At 41.2% G+C, this 22,411-nt stretch overlaps 2 protein-coding genes across 2 annotated transcripts in view; one reads left to right on the top strand and one right to left on the bottom strand.

Annotated features, from left to right (window-relative positions):
• The first annotated feature begins 2,670 nt into the window (after positions 1–2,670).
• On the top strand, positions 2,671–4,283 carry spmip11 (sperm microtubule inner protein 11). The gene is made up of 4 exons (XM_080469504.1): positions 2,671–2,875; positions 3,155–3,322; positions 3,397–3,520; positions 3,603–4,283. The coding sequence occupies exons 1-4, from the start codon at positions 2,785–2,787 to the stop codon at positions 3,649–3,651; spliced, it is 432 nt and encodes a 143-aa protein (XP_080325630.1). The 5' UTR covers positions 2,671–2,784; the 3' UTR covers positions 3,652–4,283.
• Positions 4,284–5,616: 1,333 nt separating this feature from the next.
• The window catches only part of LOC308113285 (adenylate cyclase type 6-like), a 35,845-nt gene continuing 19,050 nt past the window's right edge, over positions 5,617–22,411 (bottom strand). Inside the window, exons 4-24 of the mRNA XM_080469403.1 lie at positions 16,794–16,943; positions 15,546–15,667; positions 14,787–14,898; positions 13,823–13,950; positions 13,504–13,662; positions 12,949–13,090; positions 12,571–12,699; positions 12,448–12,476; positions 12,214–12,361; positions 12,006–12,103; positions 11,497–11,584; positions 11,270–11,386; positions 11,017–11,175; positions 10,729–10,904; positions 10,236–10,262; positions 9,813–9,842; positions 9,538–9,670; positions 9,175–9,438; positions 8,884–9,088; positions 8,672–8,796; positions 5,617–8,579 (exon numbers count right to left, since the gene is read on the bottom strand). Coding sequence (XP_080325529.1) covers positions 8,451–8,579; positions 8,672–8,796; positions 8,884–9,088; positions 9,175–9,438; positions 9,538–9,670; positions 9,813–9,842; positions 10,236–10,262; positions 10,729–10,904; positions 11,017–11,175; positions 11,270–11,386; positions 11,497–11,584; positions 12,006–12,103; positions 12,214–12,361; positions 12,448–12,476; positions 12,571–12,699; positions 12,949–13,090; positions 13,504–13,662; positions 13,823–13,950; positions 14,787–14,898; positions 15,546–15,667; positions 16,794–16,943 — 2,670 coding nt within the window. The 3' untranslated portion in view covers positions 5,617–8,450. The remainder of the gene's footprint in view (positions 8,580–8,671; positions 8,797–8,883; positions 9,089–9,174; positions 9,439–9,537; positions 9,671–9,812; positions 9,843–10,235; positions 10,263–10,728; positions 10,905–11,016; positions 11,176–11,269; positions 11,387–11,496; positions 11,585–12,005; positions 12,104–12,213; positions 12,362–12,447; positions 12,477–12,570; positions 12,700–12,948; positions 13,091–13,503; positions 13,663–13,822; positions 13,951–14,786; positions 14,899–15,545; positions 15,668–16,793; positions 16,944–22,411) is intronic.

Raw genomic sequence — 22,411 nt, 5'->3', positions numbered from 1 at the left:
TGTCACTCACAGTGTTTACGTATCATCAGTGAGACTCCAACCTGCAAGTATCCAAACACATGTTTGCTTCTCTAAACTCTTTTCAACTACAGCCCAATAATTGCATTTACTTGGAAATATTAAATGATCATTAGAGCAGGCTATTTAAATTCAAATGCTGTATTTGTTCAGTTTTAAATGACGTTAGAAATGTAGAAATACCTAAATTTGGCTCCTTTTATCCCAGCCGATGGCATAAGGCTGGGAATGTTACATGTTGCTATGTGTGAAGTGGTTAGGATGTTACAGCCAACTGATACTGGCAGTCATTTTTAGTCAGAAGGCAACAAATTGACCGATTTTAATCTTCACATCTGGTCTAAAAACATCACAAGCAGATACAAATACTGTCTTCATAGACAAACCAGGCTCCTGCATTTGTTTGGATTAGATGTGTTTAGTTTTTTTGCTTTTGTTTTGTGGTGAAATGAAATTACACCATAAAAGCCAGTCATCTCATATTTATGCCAAAATGCTAGAAAACAATGTACTGACAAATAGTACTGGCAGCATGTCTTATAGGAATCTGACAACTGAACAACGGCCATTTAGTAGCGGCCTACAAGTTCACTAAATGTATCAAAACAACTTATGCAGTCATATGACTCAAACTTGAAACTGAAATTGGGAACTACAAAAAAATTTAAGTGAATCACTGAAGTACTTGTGTACAAACTTCTATGAGACATGTTCTTACACATATGTACGTTTTAAAGAAGGTGAAGATGCTCTCATTTATTCAAGTGGCTTTCCTTTGCAACATAATTGTGAATTGAAGGAACACGCAGTTTTATAACACTGTCTCCGAACAAAATGTCAAAAAGTTCAGCTGAAGCGAATCAATCAGATCAAGAGATTATCTTCAAAATGATCACAAAACGGCCTTTGTTCGAGAGACGGAAAGGATGAACAGAGGCAGAGAGAATTTTGTAATTAAATGACCGAAACCTCAGTAAATACCCTTTGGGATTGGAAATGGATTTTTGCACAGAGCAAGGAATGGCTTTATAATTTATAATTGAATGGTTTTAGTTAGTATGGACCAGAGGATCGATTACAGGCCTTTATAACCAATTTGCAGTGCACATAATCATGTGCCTGTTGTATAGATATAGTTTCGATTACATTAGAAATGCATGAAAGTCTCACTTTGACCTACTGCGGGGGATTTACAGGTCAGTTCACATTACGTTTACATGAAAGATTCGACTTTTTTAAGAGTATGTTGGAGTTGTGTTTAGCGCATGTATAATGGTGTCCATGTAGTTGGAGCCGAAGTTTTCCTTTTTAATTTGTTGCTTAACATCACAATAAGACACTATGTTTCTTTTAACCTGATTTATGCATTGTTTTGTGCTCTGTGTGGGGCAGTGTTCTAACTGGCCCCCAAGTAGAGGCTCTCGTTTTTAAAGAGTTAAAAAGGTCAACATCAGATTGAAAGATAGAGTGACAAGAATGAGGAAGGGAAGATTTCACGACTTCCTGTTGCTACAATGAGGAAAATGTCACAAGATGAGCTGACATGTTTGGAAAGATGTGTTCTTTCCACCTTTTTGCTGCATTTTCCCTTTGACCGATGCAATTAAAGAGAAGCCATAATTCATTCAGGAGTAGCATGTGAACAGATTAAAGCAGCAACTTGTTTCTGGAATACTCAAAAGGTAGCTATTGGCGAAGGCCGGGTGCACTTAGACAGGTTATCAGGCCATCACAGGGCAAACAAAGAAAGACAGACTCATATAGCAACCTATAGCAAGACCAGTTAAACCAAAGGCATGCTTTTTGTAGTACCCACAAAAAAACAAAACAAGCACAGACAAAGAGCATTCAAACTTCACACAGAAAGACACCCACACAGAAACATGAACTACGCAATCTGTGTGTGCAGAAGTAGTTGTTTGTTTGTTTTTTTATTTTACAGAGAATCTCCCAACTTTTTGGCTTGTTTGCTCCAAAAATAATGTCTGCTCCCAACTTCAGAAAACAAATCAAATGACAAAGACCAACAATTGCATTAATTAACATAAATGTCATAATTTATCACGATTTCATAATGATGTTGTCACAAAAGTTTACTTTTTTGCAGTCAGTGCTCTGGGATCTTAGGAATTCATCAGTACATGAATTCTTGGTGTCCTTCTAGTGTCAGGTGACATGTCACAGGGAGGTGTGATTCTGTCAGGCATCATGCAGGACGTTTTACTGTAAACTAGAGCCTACTAGAAAAGTAAAGTGACAGCAGAAAAAAAACAAAAAACAACAAAAGCAGTGATCACAGAGACAAACCTGAAGTCACATAAAAACATACTAACACAATGTTTTTTAATATGTAAGAACACTTTCAACAGATAATCAAAACTAATAAACCTACAAATGAGGAAATTAGGACACAAAATGACGTTTACTCAAAAACAGAGCATCATCTGATTTAGTTGTGTTTTCACTTTGCGTCATTAAAATGCATTTATCTAGTTTCTAGGTCACTTTAAGAACCTCACGGGGAATAAATAATAAGTGAACAAATGTGTAAGTTAAATTGATACGTCGTTTGTTTTCAATGAGTTAAAAAACATAAAAGAGATAATGTCCGGGTTTTGTATCGTTTCACTCCGTCGTTGGTGGGCGGAGCCTGTTGCCACGGTTACGTGTAAACCAAACCTGCATTCTTGTAACAGGCGCAAAGATTATTACTATAGGGACGCGAAGCTTCTTTCTTTTTTTCCAAGTTGAAAACTGTGCTACAGTATGGCCTTCTTCGGTTTAACGCATCTGGGAGCTCAAAACCCAATAGGGGACAAGATGATTGTGAATCCCCGGAGAGAGCTTCAAGGTCAGGGTAAGTGGAACTTTGGCTCATGGCAGCCACTCTATAGTCCTCAGACACGTGCCTTTATTTTAGATGTGCACTTGTTTATAGGCTTAAAAACATTAAGACACACGTAGCGTCAATGACCATGAAGACTATTCTGATTGAGGTTTCAGTGTTTGGACTGTGGGAGGAAACCAGAGTACCAATAAAACAAGCAGATGTACATGCAAACTCCCCAAATTTGGAATTGAACCTGGGACTTTTACATGAGAAGAAGAAAATTCAAATATTCATGTCATCTGACAGATGGAGCCAATAACAGCCAATACGACCAGCCTCCATTGGGTCAAGAGCAGCTGGGATCTCCTGACTTTTCAGAAGTTCCCACCCAGCCGCTCCCCTCCAGCACCAACATCCACCACGGGAGTCACAAGAAATACAAAGAGATGGTGAAACGGATCCAAACACCCAGATGTGAGTAGACAAAAGAAACAGTAGATAACAAGAAGAGTGATGAAAAAAAAAAAAAATAATAATTTCTTCCCCAGCTCCCAACCAGCTGTATGTGATTCCTCTGACGGACGGCCAGCGGTACGGTTGGTCGGTGTCCAGGAATCCTGAACCGTGGACCCAAGTCCAACGCTTTCCTCGAAAGAACAGTGAGATGACCAGGTGAGGAACATTTCCAGATTTGACATTTCATGGTTTTACCTTCAGACCTCGACGAGCATTAATCCACTTGTTCCTTTCACAGGTTTGTCGTAGAAATGTCAACGACCAACCGGGAGTTCAGCCTGTTTTGAAAGCCCTTTCTTGCTTTTTTTCCATGTCTCACTGGCAAAGTGCCAAAGTTCACTTCATCACCGACTTAAATGTCTGGAACTAAACTAGCAAGACATATTTCTGGGAATGTTTGTGTCATTTTATTGAGTCCTGGAATAATGATGAATTCATTTTGTTGGTTCAACATTTTCAGGCTGTGTGCACCGTAAACTTTCAGGATTATTATTTCTTTTGTCATAGTTAAGAGAAAACAGCAAGAGGCACCAAAAATGGAAATTTGACTGTTGGTGGCTGTAGTAAGAAATATTATGCCGGCAAACACAATCCAAGAGGGATAAGTGGAGACGGGGCTTTACATTGTGGCAATGACAAGAGACAAAATATGTGGATCAGGATCTAAAAAGAAGAAAATAGGAAAGAACAACTAACTACTCCCCGACACATGGCTGGAGGCTGCCGGAGAGTCTTGTGAACTGGGAGCAGGTAAGGTTGGTGTGGCAGGCAGGGGAGAGAAACTCCTGGAGGACCTCTGCTGGGCCAATCTAGTCTCACTGAAAACAACGTGGCCTCAAGGAAGAGACAGAAGACTGAATTGCTAAAAGCTCTATGTTACATACGTTGGGCTGTCCTACACATTTCAGATTGTACTTGCAAAAAAAAAAAAGTAGGACACACAATTGCATCCCATTTTCAATTGTTAGATTTTAATGCCCTGAAACTGTCATGGCGAGGAAAGAAGGAAACTTTGGAACATGTTTATGCTCGTTTCGAACCAGCCGAAGCCTCCCATACCCACTTCTGTTGCGGTCTGTCAAAAGCAGGGATGTGAATGTGTTGAAATCACCTGCGCGGCCATCTCATGCAGTATGCATGGTCACATGTACACCAGGTGCTACAACTGATCCTGAAATCTGATCCTGCGGGCCTTTCAGCTTGGTTCTCTGTGTGTGAGCTCAAACTGTTGCTGGGAGGAAAACCAGTTGAGCAAGTGGCGTGTAGGTGAATCGCCCTTACTCTGACTCACCTGTAGAGGAGGTAAACGGGCATCAGCTGTGCAGACTGCAGATGAACCATGGCTGTTTTTGGTGTTAGGTTTTGTCATTTTAGTGTTTTTACCTTGAATTCGGGTGAGGCGGCAAGTCTGTAAAATCCAGACATTTGGTAAACTAATCCTGTCTTCTTGGAAACCTTTTCTCATGAGCATGCAGTAAGGATTCAGGTGAGATCATAGACTATAGAATAAGTTAAAGGGAGTCATTTAAGTTCTGTTTTGTTAGACTAAAACTCACTAGAGTAGCTAAAATGTCACAATTAGAAAAGTGATTGATCAATTGAAAAGCCCACTCGTAAAGCCGCTTCCAAAGAGCGACGCTTACGTGCAGCAAGTGTAATTTAACATCAGCCTCTTCCACCTGTTAGCTACTGTATTTTGGATTGAGCCACAGGTTTCCATGACAAGCTGATGCTACTCTTCACAACAGCTTTGTCAGTATCCGTTATCATTATCTGACAATATAGTTCTATAAGCAAGATGTGTTTTTCTTCTTAACACATCTTATATAAGTTTGGAAGCTTTTCTTATCTAATCTGCTAGTTGACCATCGTTGAATTGTTGTGTGCGTGTTCGTATATGTGCATGTCAAAGAGCGTTACTTACAGATTTTGTGATTGGACGTAATTGTTGTTGTTAGCAAAGTTCAATAGAATAGATAAACCCCTTTAACATGACAAAACGGATGCTTCCTCAATCTGTACGTCCACTTCAGTTATTTTTTGTGTGTTGTCTTGTCAACAACAAATGTTACATATATCATTACGTTTAGCAAGCACTTATAATGACAAATAAAGTCACTTTTTGTAAGAGACCTCTCCTTCAAGCCACAGGTAACTCACAATGATCATCTTACCAATATAACGTAAACATACAAACACACACACACACAAAAAAAAAAGCCATTGATTTTTTTTTATTTTTTCTTCAAGGGGAAATGTTATTTTTCTCTTTGTCATAGTCCTCAACTCTTCTCATCCTTCAGCTTCACAAAACACTCCCCCTTCAACTCCTCCAACTCAAGGAAAATACAAATAAAAACAAAAACAAATACGGAAGGATTCTTCAGGCCTGAGCAAAACACTGTTTCAGTAGTATTGGGGGGGGGGGGGGGGGGGACACCCTTCCTCCCCTCTCCTGGCCCTCCCCCCCAAAAAAGCATCCCAAGAGTTAACAATCAACACAAGTCTATGGACAGCCAATAGAAATAGAATACATACAATGAACGTCTTTATAAACTCATGTCCGTCCTATAAACTCTTTGCTTATATGAATCACTCTTCATTGGTCACAGTCCAGGTGATAGTTGGTGATCTCTGTCTTAAATCATTTTTCTTCTGGCGCTCTGACCGCGTCCCGAGCCCAAACATCATTGCACAGGAGGGACCAGTAGCACGAGGCTGCGCGAGCTGGCTTTGGTACAAACGTGATCAACTGTCGCTGTTGAGATTGACGAGTGTGGGTGAAGAGCTAAAGTCAGGGCTCAAGATCTCAAGACTTTAGAGACCGCTGCAACAATGAAATCTGAAAAAAACATTTTTTTAAAAATGAAATCATTGTGGACAAAGCCCTTATCCCTTTCTCTCCCTCTGAGCGTCAGCAGTCCAGGCAGGGCGAGCAGGCACACCTCCAGTTTAGTGTTCTCTATGATTTACTTTCTATTAACTTAAGGCAATCAGCTATCAGTACTTCCACTTTTGGCTGAAACATTGAGTGAGGGAGGGGGGAAGGGGGGGGGGGGGGGGGGGGGGTGTCATACAAGAAAAAAAAACAAAAACAAGAAAACTGGTTCGGCCTACTATTTCTGCCTCATCTCCTTCACACCAGCCAGGGATGTAGTTTGTTACTGCTGAGAAGTTGAACGTGTACAGGTCACCATGAAGCCGGACCCAGATTAACAATACTGCAGTAGTGGCATAAATAAACAGAGAACAAAAAGCACAGTGAATCATCTGAATATATGTGTTTGTGTGTGTTTTTACTGCCACATGAGCATACACCACTTGGGCTCCGCCGCAAAGGCAGCCGACGGTTATAACTGGCTATACGTGATCACACCTATGGCCAGCTGAAATACTGAAGTGTGCGTCAGGACTGAACAGCAGGATTCGCCGGCTGCAGTTGATCAGTTGGTACCAGTGAGCTTGAGCTTTACGACTGGCATTTCACGAGAGAGCGTGCTGGTCATTGATCCGTTTCGTTGGAATGGAGTCATCATAATAAATGTAATAATTAACCAGAATCATCATAATTCGTAATAATAATAACAACATTAAGAATATACAAATGATGGATACAGAAGTGATACAAAACACCCTACGTCAAAACAAAAGAAAATAAAAATAAAAACAAGATACCACAATCAGACATGCTTCAAAGCGGTTAATGTTTGGCAAGAAAGCAGTTTTGCTGTATCATAAAAACCTCACAGTGAAAATAGTTATGCCCCTTCAGGATTACAAAGCACAGTATTCAGTCAAAATCAATATATATTTCTTTTCCTTCATCTATTTCTTCTTCATAGAAGAATCCGGCTGCATTAAAGTCCGAGGTCCCTCCCCTTGCCGAAGGCTCCGGAACGACTCGATTACCCAAGTTCCTTCATTCCTATCTGTACCAAAATAAGAAAAAAAAAAAAAAAACCTCTCTGAAAGGGACAATATACTGTTACGGCTAAAAAAAAAAAAAAAAAAAAAAAAAAAAACAGCGCTTCACTGGCTGCTCAAGCTCTGACCAACCAATCTGATGTTGAACTAGAAAACCTGGTCGTTGCTGCATCGGCTTCCACTGCTCACTGAAAAAACTTCAGCTTCCATGCAACACTTAATAACACCCCCCGCTGCCCGTCGTCACCCATTTCTAATTCAGGTTTATGATTGAGAGCAATATTATGATTTAATGATCTGCTTTTTTGCTGCCTGATTGACAGACTAAATAAATTAATTGCACATATTGTATGAAAATGACGGAGCAGCCTTTGCTGCCGGCTGTCAGGCAAAAGACAGAAAGCTTCTGTCTCTTAAGAAAAAAACAAAACAAAAACAAAAACAAAACAGGTGGCGATCATTGCTGACTTTAGCGAGAACATATCAACATGTCTTGCTTTGCTTTTAGTAAATACTTTAGTCTTTGGTCAATATATTCCTCCTCATTTTATACATATATTCATACACACACAAATATGCATGTACATACACACTTATAAACGTGTAATAAACTGGATATTTGTGCAAGTATGTATTCACACTTTTTCATAAAGGACCTTTTGCACAAAACATCGAGATCGAAATAAATAATTAATGCATAAACGAAAACATGAGTACCTGTTCATAATTCATGTGAAATAAAATATATATATATATAAAAAAATTTTTAAAGAAAAGAAAAGGAAAACAAGGTGAAACAAAAAGTAGCCTTATGTACAGCGATAATCTTGTTTTGACACAGGCTAAAAGGCGTTGTTTTTAAATAAACAGACTTTGCATCTTTCAAGAAGCCTGAGAGAGAGGCTAGACATGAGAAAAACACGTGTCCTTCAACATGTACGTGCGCCAAAGTGGCCGTCGAACGAGAACATCTTCCTCTCATCGCGAACACTTTTTCCTCGTTGGAGTCTGTAGAAAGTTTCTGTTTTCCCCTTTGCTTGGGAATTCAAGTGATGGCGTCTCTAGTTCGTAGCTGTCTGCTCGCACGCTGCGAGTCCTCGCTCAGTGCTGCCGTGTCCCCGCGGTGAGGGGTCGTCTCAGTGTCTGCTGGCCGCCGCGGCTGCTAACTGTTGGGCGGTCCGTCGTTCAGGAAGTAGGTTGTCATTTCCCCTTTGCCTTTGACCTTGACGACCCCGCGGCACTCCAGCACGTACCCTTTGCTTGCGAGCACCTGATGTAAGTCCGTGGTCACCTGGAAACACGGGAGATGTGGGGAATGATAAATATCCTCTCTTAAATACTTGTCTTGGCTGCATCATTGAGGGACATCCATGAAAAAGTCACCTGTATGCGGTCGGGTACGCCTGTGCTGTCCATGCGACTGGCCACGTTGACTGTGTTCCCCCAGATATCGTACTGTGGCTTTCGTGCCCCAATAACCCCCGCGACCACGGGCCCGATGTTCAGACCTGCGAATCACAAAACGTGTGTTAAGCCGCATCAAATAAAAAGACGCTCCCACAGTTTTCTGACGGCCGTGTGGATTTCCCTCTAACCTATCTTCATCTGGAAGTTGTTGAAGGAATGCTCGTTGATGTATTTCATCTGCTCTCTCAGTCTCATGGCGTAGTCGGCGAGTGCAGTGATGTGGCTACGGCCCTCTTTGTCGTAGGTGGAGTCATTGAGGCCCGACGCCGCCATGTAGGTGGAGCCAATAGTCTTGATCTTCTCCAGCTGCCTGAACTTCTCTTCGCTGATGATCTGAGGCGTGACGACACAGCAGACGTTGATCACTTTTTTCTTACACACGCCAAACTGGCACAATTGGAAAAACAAAGGCAACAAACCTCGTCAAAGTCCGCGATGATCTCGTTAAGCAGCCGCAGACACTCCACTCCTTCGTTGTTGGCCTCCAGCTCCACGTAGAACTCAGAAAAGTTGCTGATGGAGGCGAACATGACGGCCACACACTCACAGGACTGGTAGTACAGCTCATCGTTGCGCCGCTCTCGAGCCAAGAAGTGAGCAGCAACATCTTTCGGGAGGATGTTATGTAGAAGGCGACGATTGTAGGCTTGCAGTTCCTCCATCTCCTCCTTCTCCTCCGTGGCCTGGAAGTGAAGATGCAGCGCTTCATCAAAACACACGCTGACTGGGAAGACTGTATCTGTTATCACAGTCAGATGGCGCCCTCTAGTGGACCACAGTACCTGTAATTTCCAGAGGAAGTCGAGGCGTGCAGTCGATTCAACCTGCTGGGCGTGCAGGTACAGTGCCAGGACAAAGACTGTGAGGATCACTGGAGTCATGACCCTCAGAGACACTTTGGTCACAACAAAAGGACTGCAAAAAAAAGGAATAGAGCAAAGATTACAGAACGTTTCGGTTTTATAATGTGTGTGGTCAAACTGTTGTAATCGAAGAAAATCAAAACCAAAAGGTGCACAAAGACAAGATGCTCAAGTTATAGGTAATAAGTTCTTACCACTGGTTTGTAGTTTCATTGAAACTGGACCTAAAATGGCAGACATAATGGTAGGATACTGGTTAATACAAATAAAGCCAATAACTATCACCTACAGTATGAACGTCATTTAAAACTGTGAAGTTGCAACAATAATTTACTTCAATACTTTTGAAAGTTGCAATAAAACAAAGGAAAACAAAATACAGAATCAAGATTTTCAATCACCCGGAAGACTTTTGTATGAGAGGTGAAATGTAGGTATAGATTATTGAACTTAAATGCAAATATTTAGATGTGAATTGCACTATTGTAGTGAAGGATTTAAACTTGGGCTCCCTCATTACCAGTTAATTACATTTCTGTGTTAAATTTGAAAAAAAGGAGTAATATGATCAATTTCACTTCACAATAAGTACAAATATTACTAAAAGAAGTACTTACCACTGAGCACTGGTTTCATTTAAATCACTAAAGAGCAAAAAAAAAAAAAAAAAAAGAAAGAAAAGAAATTAAAACAGTAATATATATTCACATTGAAGAAATAATAAACCCAAATCTCAAACGATGGAAAAGTAATATCAGACTGATTATAAGACCATGTAATCACCCTACTTTAGTTGTTGGATACTTAATTTAAAGAATTATAATTAATGAAGACTGCCAGAGAACGAACATAGTGAAATGAAGACAAAAATATCATAAATGAATAAATAAATAATTATATAAATAAATATGCGTCACTTTAAATAGTGTGTGTGAGATCAACATAAAAGTTTACAAGCTTAAAACACTTTGGAATCTTGCCGCTGTTTGGACAAAACAACTGAAATATTAATCATATGAGTAGCAGAGTTTCATACTGAGTGTCAAAGCACTCGTGTAATCGTGGGTTAACCATGGGGGAGTCCACCCCACGCTTGCTGTCGCAACTCACATGGCATTGGAGGTGACAAAGAGGTCGGCGTTGTCGAACAGTGCTACTTGTGGCCACTCCACCAGCAGCAGGAAGGTGAGCTGAATGAGCAGCATGAGGGCCAGCTTCCCTATGCTGCTGATCTGCAGGAACACGGAGCAGGCCAGCAGCGTCAGCAGCACACTGTAGCTGAAATACTGACACATGCAGGAGACAGCAGTGTCACAAAGCGGGATCGTCACTGATCTCAGATTAAAAAAAACAAAAACAGATGCGAACGTGATGATTTCCCTCCGGCAGTGAACTCACCTCTGGAAAGGGGCAGGAGGGGCCTTGGCTCGGGCAGATCTCGAGACCCCCCTCCACAGACACATTCAAGCTGCGGATCAAACAGGGCGTCACCAGGCCTGCAGAGGTGTTCAGCTTCTCAGCAACGCAGTCCAGCAAGCTCGTGGTGTCGCAGGCAAACTGTAGCAGAGCCAAACACTCACAGCAGTGATTCCTCACGCCTTCATGGAAAGATCGCGTTTTCGTTTTGGATGATCTTTGGGTTTGACCTCACCATATTAACAAAGGCAGAGATGAAGACGAGGATGATGGAGAATACTCCGACCAGGGTGCTGTTGGTGCGAGACTGGACAATCTTCTTCGAAACGGTCTGCATCGCACCAGGAAAGAGCTGCAGGGGGAAATTTATAAAGTAAATACTAAGTGGATGCAAACATAAATAAATAAACAGAGCATGTTTTGCTTTTTTTTTTTTTATAGGTATAGGATGATGTCCACTACCTTAATGCAGGAGTATATGGCACAGATGAAGAGGATGTTGGCAAGTATGATGAAGATACTGATGTAGATTCCCAGCATGACTGGGGTGCTGTGGGAGAGAAAACAGTCAAACGTTTAGTCTTTCATTTTCAACCTGTTTGATTCACTTTAACAAAACTACCGAGCACAAAAGAAGGTCAGCCCATCCTGAACTTTCCCCATAGCTCCCGGGAAGTAGATACAGAATTCAATCTCCTAAAATGTCTTCGAAACCTCAACAAAAAGACTAAAAACAGCTTTTTCTATCTATAAGAGATAATGATTGCAACGTTATGGTCTGAGTGATCAATATAAAACCTTCTGATCAAACGACAATTCACCAGGAATATCTAATAAAGAAACATCCAATTATTTCCCCACTGAATTACGGGGCTTTTGAGGATTCAAACCCTGTGTTGTTGGACTAGTTCGATTACAACAGAACTTAAGTGTAAAAACACAAAGATGCTACTGGAGGAAGGAGTACTCACTGTGGAAAGATAACAATCTGTATGAACGATATGAAGCAGAAAACTAGCAGAGTGCAGGCAACGTAGCCTCCAAAACGGTCGTCCACCTTCTTGGAATACTGTGGCGGAAGAAAAGAGAAGAAGAAATCAGTCAAGTGCGACGTTCATATATATATAGATATATATCTATATATATACTCCGATTACACTTGGATGTTCAAATCTGCACCTTTTTCTCCAGGCTGGACGTCTGAAAGGTGAGCAGGAACTTTTTAACATGGTCTTTTCTAAGCTGGTCGATGCTGCGTGCGTCGATGGCTCGTCCCAGAAATTCGTCCACCTCGTCCTCTGGGTTCATGGCCTCCTGGACTCCGCGGCTGTAAGAGGGGAAGACACGCACTCAGCAAGAAGTCGAGTGAGTAAACATCTCAAATACAATAAGATTCCAGGGGAGAGTACTCACTTGTCTTTGCTGGAGGTCTCATCAATCCCCTGAAGAGAGAAAAGAAGAAATAAAATTTGACTCTCAGAAAAGTTGCTACCTAGATTTTTCTGCGCGGAGCGGCGTGTCGACGCGGGATCTCACCATTTGTCTGAAGACCTTGGAGTCTTTGGTTCTGGAGAAGCTTCTGTCGGGGACCCAGCGTGGCATCAGCCCCTCGTTTGAATTGGCTCTCGTCCGCTGCATCTTCGCCATCATCGCCTTCTCCTCCTTCTGCTCGGAGGGAACAACACGAAGGCTTGACCAACTGTTCTCACGGCGCACGACAATCTGAGAGACTACGGGGCGTTTTAAAGTCTGGCTTTTCCAAACACTTTCCAACCAACCATGAACAAGATAAAGAAAAACCATACAGAGCAGCTCTGTCGAATAATTTAGGACCTATTTGGGATACTTTAAAAGTTGAATGAAAGGATTTGGCTTGTTTTTCAACTTGAACATGTGTTGTTTTTGCACACGGACCCGTTTCTGGCTGCAGCCGAGGACCAGGAAGGTCTCGATGCTGTTCTCCTTCAGGTACGCGTTCCTCTCCCCTCCAAAACCCGGCTCCACCTCGTAGTCCCCGTTAAGATACTGCAGCGTGGCCTTGGTAATGTGAATCCGCCTGGCAGAGTTTAAAAAATACATTCAAAAAATCCACAATTAAATCCCCTCACACCGCTTTTGGGCAAATAAATGTAAATCATCAAAAAGGTAAACAAGAGTTCACAAATCACTTTATTAAATGTGTCTTCATAGAAATATCAGAATTTGTGACTTAAGAAGTTTTAAAAGGCTGTAATAAGTATAAATATACAACAAAACAATCGTAAAAATCACAATTTTACAAATTTTACTTTGAAGAAGTTGCAGTTATGTTGCACTGGTCACGTTTATTTAATTAAATGATTCTTATCGATATCTGTTGGTACCATAAAACGGAGGAAATCCTCTTTACAATCAGCACATAACCCTAAACTGACACCAATGGTGGTTTTTGACATACAAACGTGACATATCAGCACGTGTTTCTCTCACCCTGCTTTGCCTCCCGCCTCCATGTGATTGGCGAGCGTGACGTCGTTTGACCACACGTCAAACTGCCACTTCCTGAGTCCCAGCACGCCACAGTGCACGCGCCCGCTGTGAATGCCCACACGCATGTTCACGTTGACCCCCGTGACCTCACGCACCAACCTGTGGACACACACACACACACACACACACACACACACACACACACACACACACACACACACACATCAGTGCAAATCCTGCAGCAGCAACAACAACAACAAAAAAAGCTCCTCATACATAAAGTATGTAAAGTGTATGAAAAAACACTGTTTTCACTCACGAGATGGCTTCGATCATGTCCACGCCCATCTCCACGCAGCAGTGAGCGTGGTCGGCCCGCGGCTCCGGCAGCCCGGACACACAGTAGTAACAATCTCCCAGAATTTTAATGCGGAGACAGTGGTTCTCCTGTAGAGGAAAACATTTTGGGTGAATGTTTGTTTTCAAGTGTGTGTAAGATGTGATAGGAAAGATTTTCATTTTCAATGACTGTATTTTCAATACTTTGCAAGTAGCATAAAGATCAAAAAAAAAAGAAAAGAAAAAGAAACAGCAAGGCTGGCACTGTCCAGAAACGTTAAAAAAAAAAAAAAAAAAGTCCAAAGCCTATCTCCTTTCTTTAAATGGAGAGGTAATACGCCTTGGGGTAATTCAGCAGTGCTGGATTTTACAGAAGAAACTGAAACTAGTATTTTCTATCTTAATAATAGTGCATTCACATGTATGTGAACTTCGCTATAACTATTTGTGAAGTTATAGTGAAATCAATACTTTCAAATGTGAATACATAACAAATAGAATAGGCATTATTATTATTTCTTTATTTTTTTTTAATTAATATCATTATTTTATAGAATTTTTTTAGTATGCATTCCAAGGTAATAATTACCTGAGAATGCAGTAAAACGGATTTAGTCTTAAATATCACTTATTAATCTAAATATGTAATATGATATAAATGGGAAAATCATAAACTTGGAAACAAAGCAAGCAATCCTGAGAAAAAGCTGTGTTGAAGATAAATTAAAGGATTTAGTTCAATTTATCTTCTATACATCTTTTTCTCAGGTTTGCAATGGGCTGGAGCCAACCCCAGTTTAAGACATGCTAAAAACAGACGAATCAAACTACATCGCATTACGGTAAGCTACATTTCTGAAAATAAATTGCACACAACTACAATAAGCCGCCAGAAGGAATGACCTGATGACAAAAACGTTTTAACTAATCTAGTCTCTCCTTACCGACGCCAGCTTGTCGAATCGGGCGAAGAGTTCATTGAGCGTCATGACCAGCTCCTGAGCCGTGCACTGCGACGCCAGGCTGGTGAAACCCTCGATGTCTGCAAACAGAATGCTGGAGGCGGAGGAGAGGAGCAGAAAAACGCCACCGTTAATCCTCTGCTGTGAGTGACAGTGCTAAAGTTAGTGCAGTCGACAGTGAGAATATTTTCATTGCTGCAGCACAGCTTCAACACAGTTCTGTACTATCAGGGCAGACGACCTTGAGAGAGGCAGGAAGTTTGACCTTAAAGAGGTCTGAAGGAGATGTGTGTGTGTGTGTGTGTGTGTCCGTGTGTGTCTATGTGTGTGTGTGTGGGTGTGCGCGCACAGTGTTTGCTCAGCGCTGTAATAGAATGTGTGCTGAAGCTCTCCATCTTTGGGGATTATCTTATCTTTGCTGCTGGTGATTAAGTATTCCCTCACTAGTGTTAATTAGCCTCCACTCTGCCAAACCACTCTACCCTCCTCTGACTCTGTGAGCACGTGCGCGTGTGTGGGTGTGTGTGTGCGTGCGTGTGTGCGTGTACACACTCACACATGATTAATCATTGTCGAGGACGATGCAGAAGCCCCTTTTGTTTTGTCTGTATTTTAACCAGTGCATTATATCGTGCACTAAAAGGATATAATCACACGATAACGTACACGCACGGCACTAAAAACAAACAAAGTAGAGGCTGAAGTCGTGGATTAACGGTGAGCTGAAGTGTCCCGGCTGACCTGACATTGTCGTGTTTCTGGATATAGATCTTATGAAACATCATGTCTTCCTTCTTGGCATTGATGTCAGCCTTCATCTCCATGGCAACGTGCCTTGGCAACACTGAAAGTAACAGCCGTTCCTGGAAAACACGGAAAAGAGAAACAAAAATCAGATTGTGCCATTAACAATATGACCGTCTACATGCAATATGTCCCCACATTTAATTTAATTCATGAAACCATTTAAAGAAGCGCTCAGTGGAATGATTCAGCAACGGCGCTGTGGCCTCAGGTCAGGACGGTCCACTCCTATGTTTATGATCTATCACGTTTCAAAAACAACTTGGGGTTAAGTGTAATGCCAAAGGGCATAGAAACGGCAGCGATTGGAATCAAACATTTGCTCCACCCCTTTAAATATGAAATTCAAATTTGCTCACCGATTCTCTTTCCTGCAGCTAAAATCCTCACAATAACTCCAAATGTGTTTTAGTTTGTGATTCGAAAATCATTATTTGAATGTAATTTTGTAAATATGAAAATCTATTCAGTAGGATCGTCAGGATTTGTCTTCAATGTCAAAGTACAAATACGTCTTCATTGCAGTTTTGTAAAACAGGATTAAACTTTCACAACCAACATTTGAAACACAACTTATGTATTCAGACAAGCGATGAAACAAGGATACAAAACAAAAAGAGTCAATCAGTGCAAAATGAGTATGGTAATGCAGGCATGTGGCCCCTGCGGTTCAGTCTTGGCATTTAAAGATAAGACAATGAAGCTTTCCAATACAGTTCGACTGTGTGTCAATATTGTACGTCATTTACCATAAATGTGACGTATGTGTTCTGCTTAATATTGTTTATTGTGGTCGATTTATCTATGTTTTTGGTTTGAATTACTGTTGATGAATATGTTTATCTATGTGCTATTTCCTGTCAGTTGTGCTATTATGTAAACATCAAAACAATAAAAAACAACCTTTGGTGATATATAAAAAAAAAAAAAAAAAAGAAAACATAAAAGTGGAGTAAAAATGGTGCTTATTGATAATTAGTTAAACATGGTGAAAATGATTTAATGCAACAACACATCTCCGACTCATAATGAATGTTGAAGCTGTGAGCACAAAAAAAACTGAACTCTAAGGTAAAAACGACCAGGAGCGTTAAAGATATTGGATGTGCATTCCTGGGTTTTATTGAACGGGTCTCCATGAGCTGTGGATGTGTGTCCCCCCTCGCCTCCTCTGGAGCGGCCTACCTGTTGCTGATTCTCTCTCTGTAGGTGCAGTCTGGCCTGGATGTATCCTCTGGTCTCCTGGAAGGCTTGTCTCTGGGAAACTTCAGCGGGGTAGTGGGTACAGATGCCGATGATGTTGGTGCAAAGGAAGATCAGGACGTTAGCACTCACCTGCAGAGGACAAATGAGGACATTGCTGTACTGACCTTCGTTGCATTCGCTGCCCTTATTGTAAATATGAATGTTTTTAAAAAAAATCTTTAAAAACAGTGATGGAGACAGAAACAGATGAAAAATATCCTCAGTGCAGCTCCGCGGCTCGTCTTTCCCTATAGTCATCATATAAAAGGTCACTAAAGCTTTGCGAGGGACAGAGTTTGTCTGGCATGCTATGTCAGGGTAAAAAAATAATTTGTTTTTAGTTTATCTCTTTTTCAACCGACACGTTCGTGACACACGGCGATGCGACTCGCAAACATACTGTTTGTGCATCTAAGCACCTTATGCTGTGGGGCTGTGTCAGATAAAAGCTGACAACTGTGACAGAAACCTGGTAAAATATTCCATTGTCAGTTTGCGATGGTGGACGTACATCACTGGCAGACCATTTGAAGCTCCGCTGACACAAAGACAGATGGTTTCCAGCAGCCTTCATTCTGCACAGGAAGTCACAGAAACACTCAGATCCTGCTAGAGCTCATTCAGACCCAATAAAACGCTCTCGGGCTAATCTGTCTGCTTGTACTCGGTGTCCGATAACAAGTACAGGAGATTAAGTCATTCAAATACTGCGCAGATGATGTGGTCATCATGGAGCATTTATCGTTTACTTTACATAACAAAGTATTCCAGCTACCGCCTGTAAACTTTAGGACATGAAATACTATGGGACGTCCAGATTTGTACGGATGTTATTCTAGGGTTGATTGTGTAGTACTTGAACCCATTAACTACTGCAGATATACGATCATACTTCACTTTACTGTGATTAGATGCAATAAGTTACATTTTGTCAATGAAATAAAAACATAGACAAACGATTATTCCATTTCATAAATATTAGGATTTGAATTTGTACTAAAGGTGTTTTCAGGACTACAATTTATCTGTTAATCGCATTTGTTTAATTACACACAGTCTGAAAAGCCTCACACACACACACACACACGCGCACACACACACACACACACACACACACACACACACACACACACACACACACACACACACACACACACACACACACACACACACACACACACTCACACACACACACACACACACACACACACACACACACACACACACACACACACACACACACACACACACACACACACACACACACACACACACACACATTTCCTCTGACAGGAAACAGGCCTGTAAGTGGGATCACTCATTCCCTTTACACCTCGCAGTGCAGCACACACTCAGTGATGTTTTACAGCATGTCTGTGTGCCCAAGTCTGTTGAGACGCAGCCGAGGCTTCATGTGTCGCAGCAATGGGATAACCTCCAGTGGCCCCCTTCTTCCAAAAAAAAAAAAGTCCCCTCCACGGTGGCGTGGGAACAAACCACTTCCTCGAAATATGTGCTTGTTGTTTACAGTCTAGACGTGATACTTGGACACAAACAAAGGTCGCCTGAGCACCAGAAGGAAGCCCAGAGATGATACATCCTGTATCAAACACCAGAAAAGCAAAAGGCCTCAGGAATGTATACCTATATATCCATATATCCAATAACTCACATGCGGCCTCACAACTTAAAATTTTCCATTTTTCAGATGATTAAATTGGGTGCTTCAGGTTTGTTTGTTTCTCCTTCATTGATGAGCTTGTGCAGTATTATGAAAGTGTATGGAGGCAGACGATGAGATGAGACATACTGCCCTCTCCTGGGTGAAAATGGAAATACAGAAAAAGTTCCTGTTCCTGCAACACCAGTTAACATTGTGGACACACCATTAACAAACATGACAAAATAACATTGGAGCAGAAAGGTCTGCTCTTGTTTCATGATCCACACACGGGCTGTGGCTGTATAATAATGACTCATAGTCTTTTTGACTTTGACAAAAGACATATGAATAATTACATGTCATTTTATAGAACGTCATCCACTTTTATAGAGAAAAGTCCAGGTGGAAGTTACTCTTCTAGGCTGCAACTACTATCTAATTGACAAAATAAATTTAAAATTTAAAACATGCATGCAATACATTTCTACGTGTGGCTTATCTTCATTTGGATTTAATTACTACATTAAATAATACATTATGAGTGCCGATAACCCAAGGAAATTCATCTTGACAGCAGCACCACATGCAGAAATACGGAAATGTTGTCGAAGCGTTGGGACTCTGTGGGGACCAGCTCATCCTCCACACACTCAAAACAATTGATTTATGTCATATAGATAAACGTTATCGATCACATTAATTATCATCAGTATAATAACTGAAATAAATATTCAGACATTACTGTGATGATATGATTCATGTTTATCTCATCATACCCTTTTTACAGTTTCTCTAATTAGGTTTCTGTAAAAAGAGAAATCCTCAAACATGCAACTTTAAATGTTAATTTTCTGATAAACACAAAACACAAGATGAGGTAAGAAGGTTAGTCTTCAATATGTGACAGGTGAGTTGACAATTCATGGTTCAGGAGGGAATAATCTACTCTCAAGTGCAAGTTGTGCACGTGTATTTCAGAAAAACAAAGCCATTCTGGAGTCACAACTAAAGTTCATCAGACAATGTTCAAGGATACTGTAATTAATGAATCACAACAGAGAATTGCGGATGAAGATACGACCGGTGGCACAGTTTACACAGGAATAGAAGTAAAATGGGAAGATGAGTTTTAACAGAACGTAAACAAAGGGTTGGGTTAAAAAAAGAAAAAAAAAAGAAGACAATTCAGTAGCGTAATGGACAGCAGAGATAAAACTGAGAGATGACAGATGTTAGTGGTCGGAAGGAAATTAGTGGTGAGACCAGGAGCTGCACAAGGAAAGGAAGAGAGAGAGAGAGAGAGAGAGAGAGAGAGAGAGAGAGAGAGAGAGAGAGAGAGAGAGAGAGAGAGAGAGAGCAGATATGGGCCACAGTGACATTAGGCAGATGGCTCGGAGCGCTCTGCTCTGTTTACATTACTCTCACTGTTCAAGCAAAAACAGCCACAAGACAAAAGTGAAACCTGCAGCAGGACGGGTGTTTGCAGGTGAACGTCTGTCCGCCCGCCTGCAGACTTTTCACGAGAGTGCGTCTCCTCTGCACATGCGATGGGCTGCGGCCGTTGGAAATATTTCTGCGTCCAGGCTCGCTGCAGGTCACACTCGGTGTGTCTGAGCTCGCGGCCTCAGTCTAATTGCTTGCTCTTCTCAAGAGGGCAGGGGCTCGTTGGTTTACAGAGTACACAGTAAGGTCCTGTGTTTACGCAACAGCACTCCTCCTCCTCTTTAGCAGATTCTGCTGGGCAGAGTTTACCTGCTACCTGTACACGATATCCCGCTCTCGGTGCAAGGCCGCTGCACCTGCTCCTGCCCACCGTGTTCAACCACACTCGTTTATCTGAACGCCTCCCGACATCCAGACGTTCCTTCAACGCAATGCGCTGTTAGTGGTTTAGCAGTATGACGACTGCCGATAAACAAGGACTAAAATTATATATCCATCAGTTTCAAAAAGCATCTCGACATCAATCTGACCAATACCATCTTTATCAGACCCAGGATTTCAGACGCTGGAGTCGAACCTCAGCTGACTACTGGCAAAGGTCGTCCGCACCTGAACAAGCACCAGTCCATCACCGAGTCACACACTCACATTTAAAGTTATAAGCAGACTCCAAATAACTTTAAAACCATTACACTGCTGTGTGGCTGATTGCATTTTCCCACTCGTCCAAATTTAATAGATTTTATTCCCCTTTTAAAATGTGTGTTAAGCTTGAAAAAGTTCTATAAATAATAATAATAATAATAATAATAATAATAATAATAATAATAATAATAATAATAATAATCTAGTAAACAATCAAACATGAACAAAACGTGTGTTTTCCAACAAAATACACCTTTGGAAGCGCTTATAAGCAATTTAACTTCTTCTTTTCAATATGAAAGGAAACCAGGTATTGAGAACATCTTGGATCAATCTTTTTTTCCTGCACTAAAAGCGCTCATTTCCCAAGGGGCCCACACAATGGAAGCAGCCGACCGGCCAAGCGGACCTCGGCCTAATCCCTGATATCAAAATGGCATTACATAAGAGCCACACAGATCTAGACGGAACGGGCACAACGGCAGTAATACTGGCTATTCTGCAAGCACAGATTATAATGCATTTTGTTACTAAAAGCCCCGCCAGCTTAGGAGGGAGGGGGATATGCCGGCTTAATCAATAGATGATCGACACAGCTCTGGATGCACCGTAGCAAACAAGCAGCCCTGGTACAAACAGGAAATCAGGTCGTGAAAATAAAGGAGAAACTGTTTCTCGGTCGGTGTATGTTTTACTCATACTGAGCTCAGTAAATCATAAGGTGATACTATTAAAACTCTATCTACAGAAAACAAAGAAACGTTGAAGGAACCTCTTAAACTATATATGAAATACAGTTTCTTTGTCATATCCTGTAACGATGAGTCAGGGTTTACACGCTTTAATGTCGACTTTGCAACCTTCTATACTGCAGATCGGATGTTCACATTTACTATCTTTGCAATATTTGAGCAATAGTAATTTAGTTTTTGATATTTCTGAATGAATAATACACCGCATGAGCAGTTTTGGGACATAAAAGACTAGAATCAAGAAGGCTTTTTGATCCCCCATTAATCCTGTGCATGCATTTGTGAGCAATGTCACTACTAAATGAACAACGTGGATGCAAAAATAATAGATTTTTGGGGAGCATTAAAATTACAAAAAGTTTGAAGGACACGCTGATAATTGCTGCTAATGTTCAATAAAATGAGAAAAATGGTGATAATTTCATTTAACAAACTGAGTCCGAATATTTACTGATATTGGCTGCACCAAAAGGTCCTGGCGATCAATGTTTCTTTGTTGAGAGAAAGAACATTTTAATTTCGATTAGTTGACTAGTCTAAATCCAAACATTGTGTATTCAGCCATACCTTATTCCATTAACTTCCAAAAGCCTTTACCTCCAATAATGGTAAGTGACACTCATTATTTAGTCATTTAACCAACAAGCCAAGGCTCCCCAAGACCACAAGGTTGAGAGCAACAAAGACAAGACGATTCGTTAATGCCTCCAAAATATGAAAGGAATCCATTCAGTATTTCCTCATCTCCACGTGCTGCATATAAAATGATTGGGCATCATGTTTTGAGGCTGTGACGACAACACTGACCGCCGACCTCACATCTCATAAAATCTCTCCGCAGCCAACATCCACAATGAAGAGGAAGTCAGAACAAGCTGTTGGAATATCCAGAAAATTGAGTGTGTGTGTGTGTGTGTGTGTGTGTGTGTGTGTGTGTGTGTGTGTGTGTGTGTGTGTGTGTGTGTGTGTGTGTGTGTGTGTGTGTGTGTGTGTGTGTGTGTGTGTGTGTGTGTGTGTGTGTGTGTGTGTGTGTGTGTGTGTGCATTATTTTTCTC

Source organism: Lipophrys pholis (assembly GCF_963383615.2).
Source record: "Lipophrys pholis genome assembly, chromosome: 8".
Taxonomy (NCBI): Eukaryota; Metazoa; Chordata; class Actinopteri; order Blenniiformes; family Blenniidae; genus Lipophrys; species Lipophrys pholis.
Note: the sequence above shows the minus strand (reverse complement) of the source record. Positions and strands in the feature narration are given on the sequence as shown.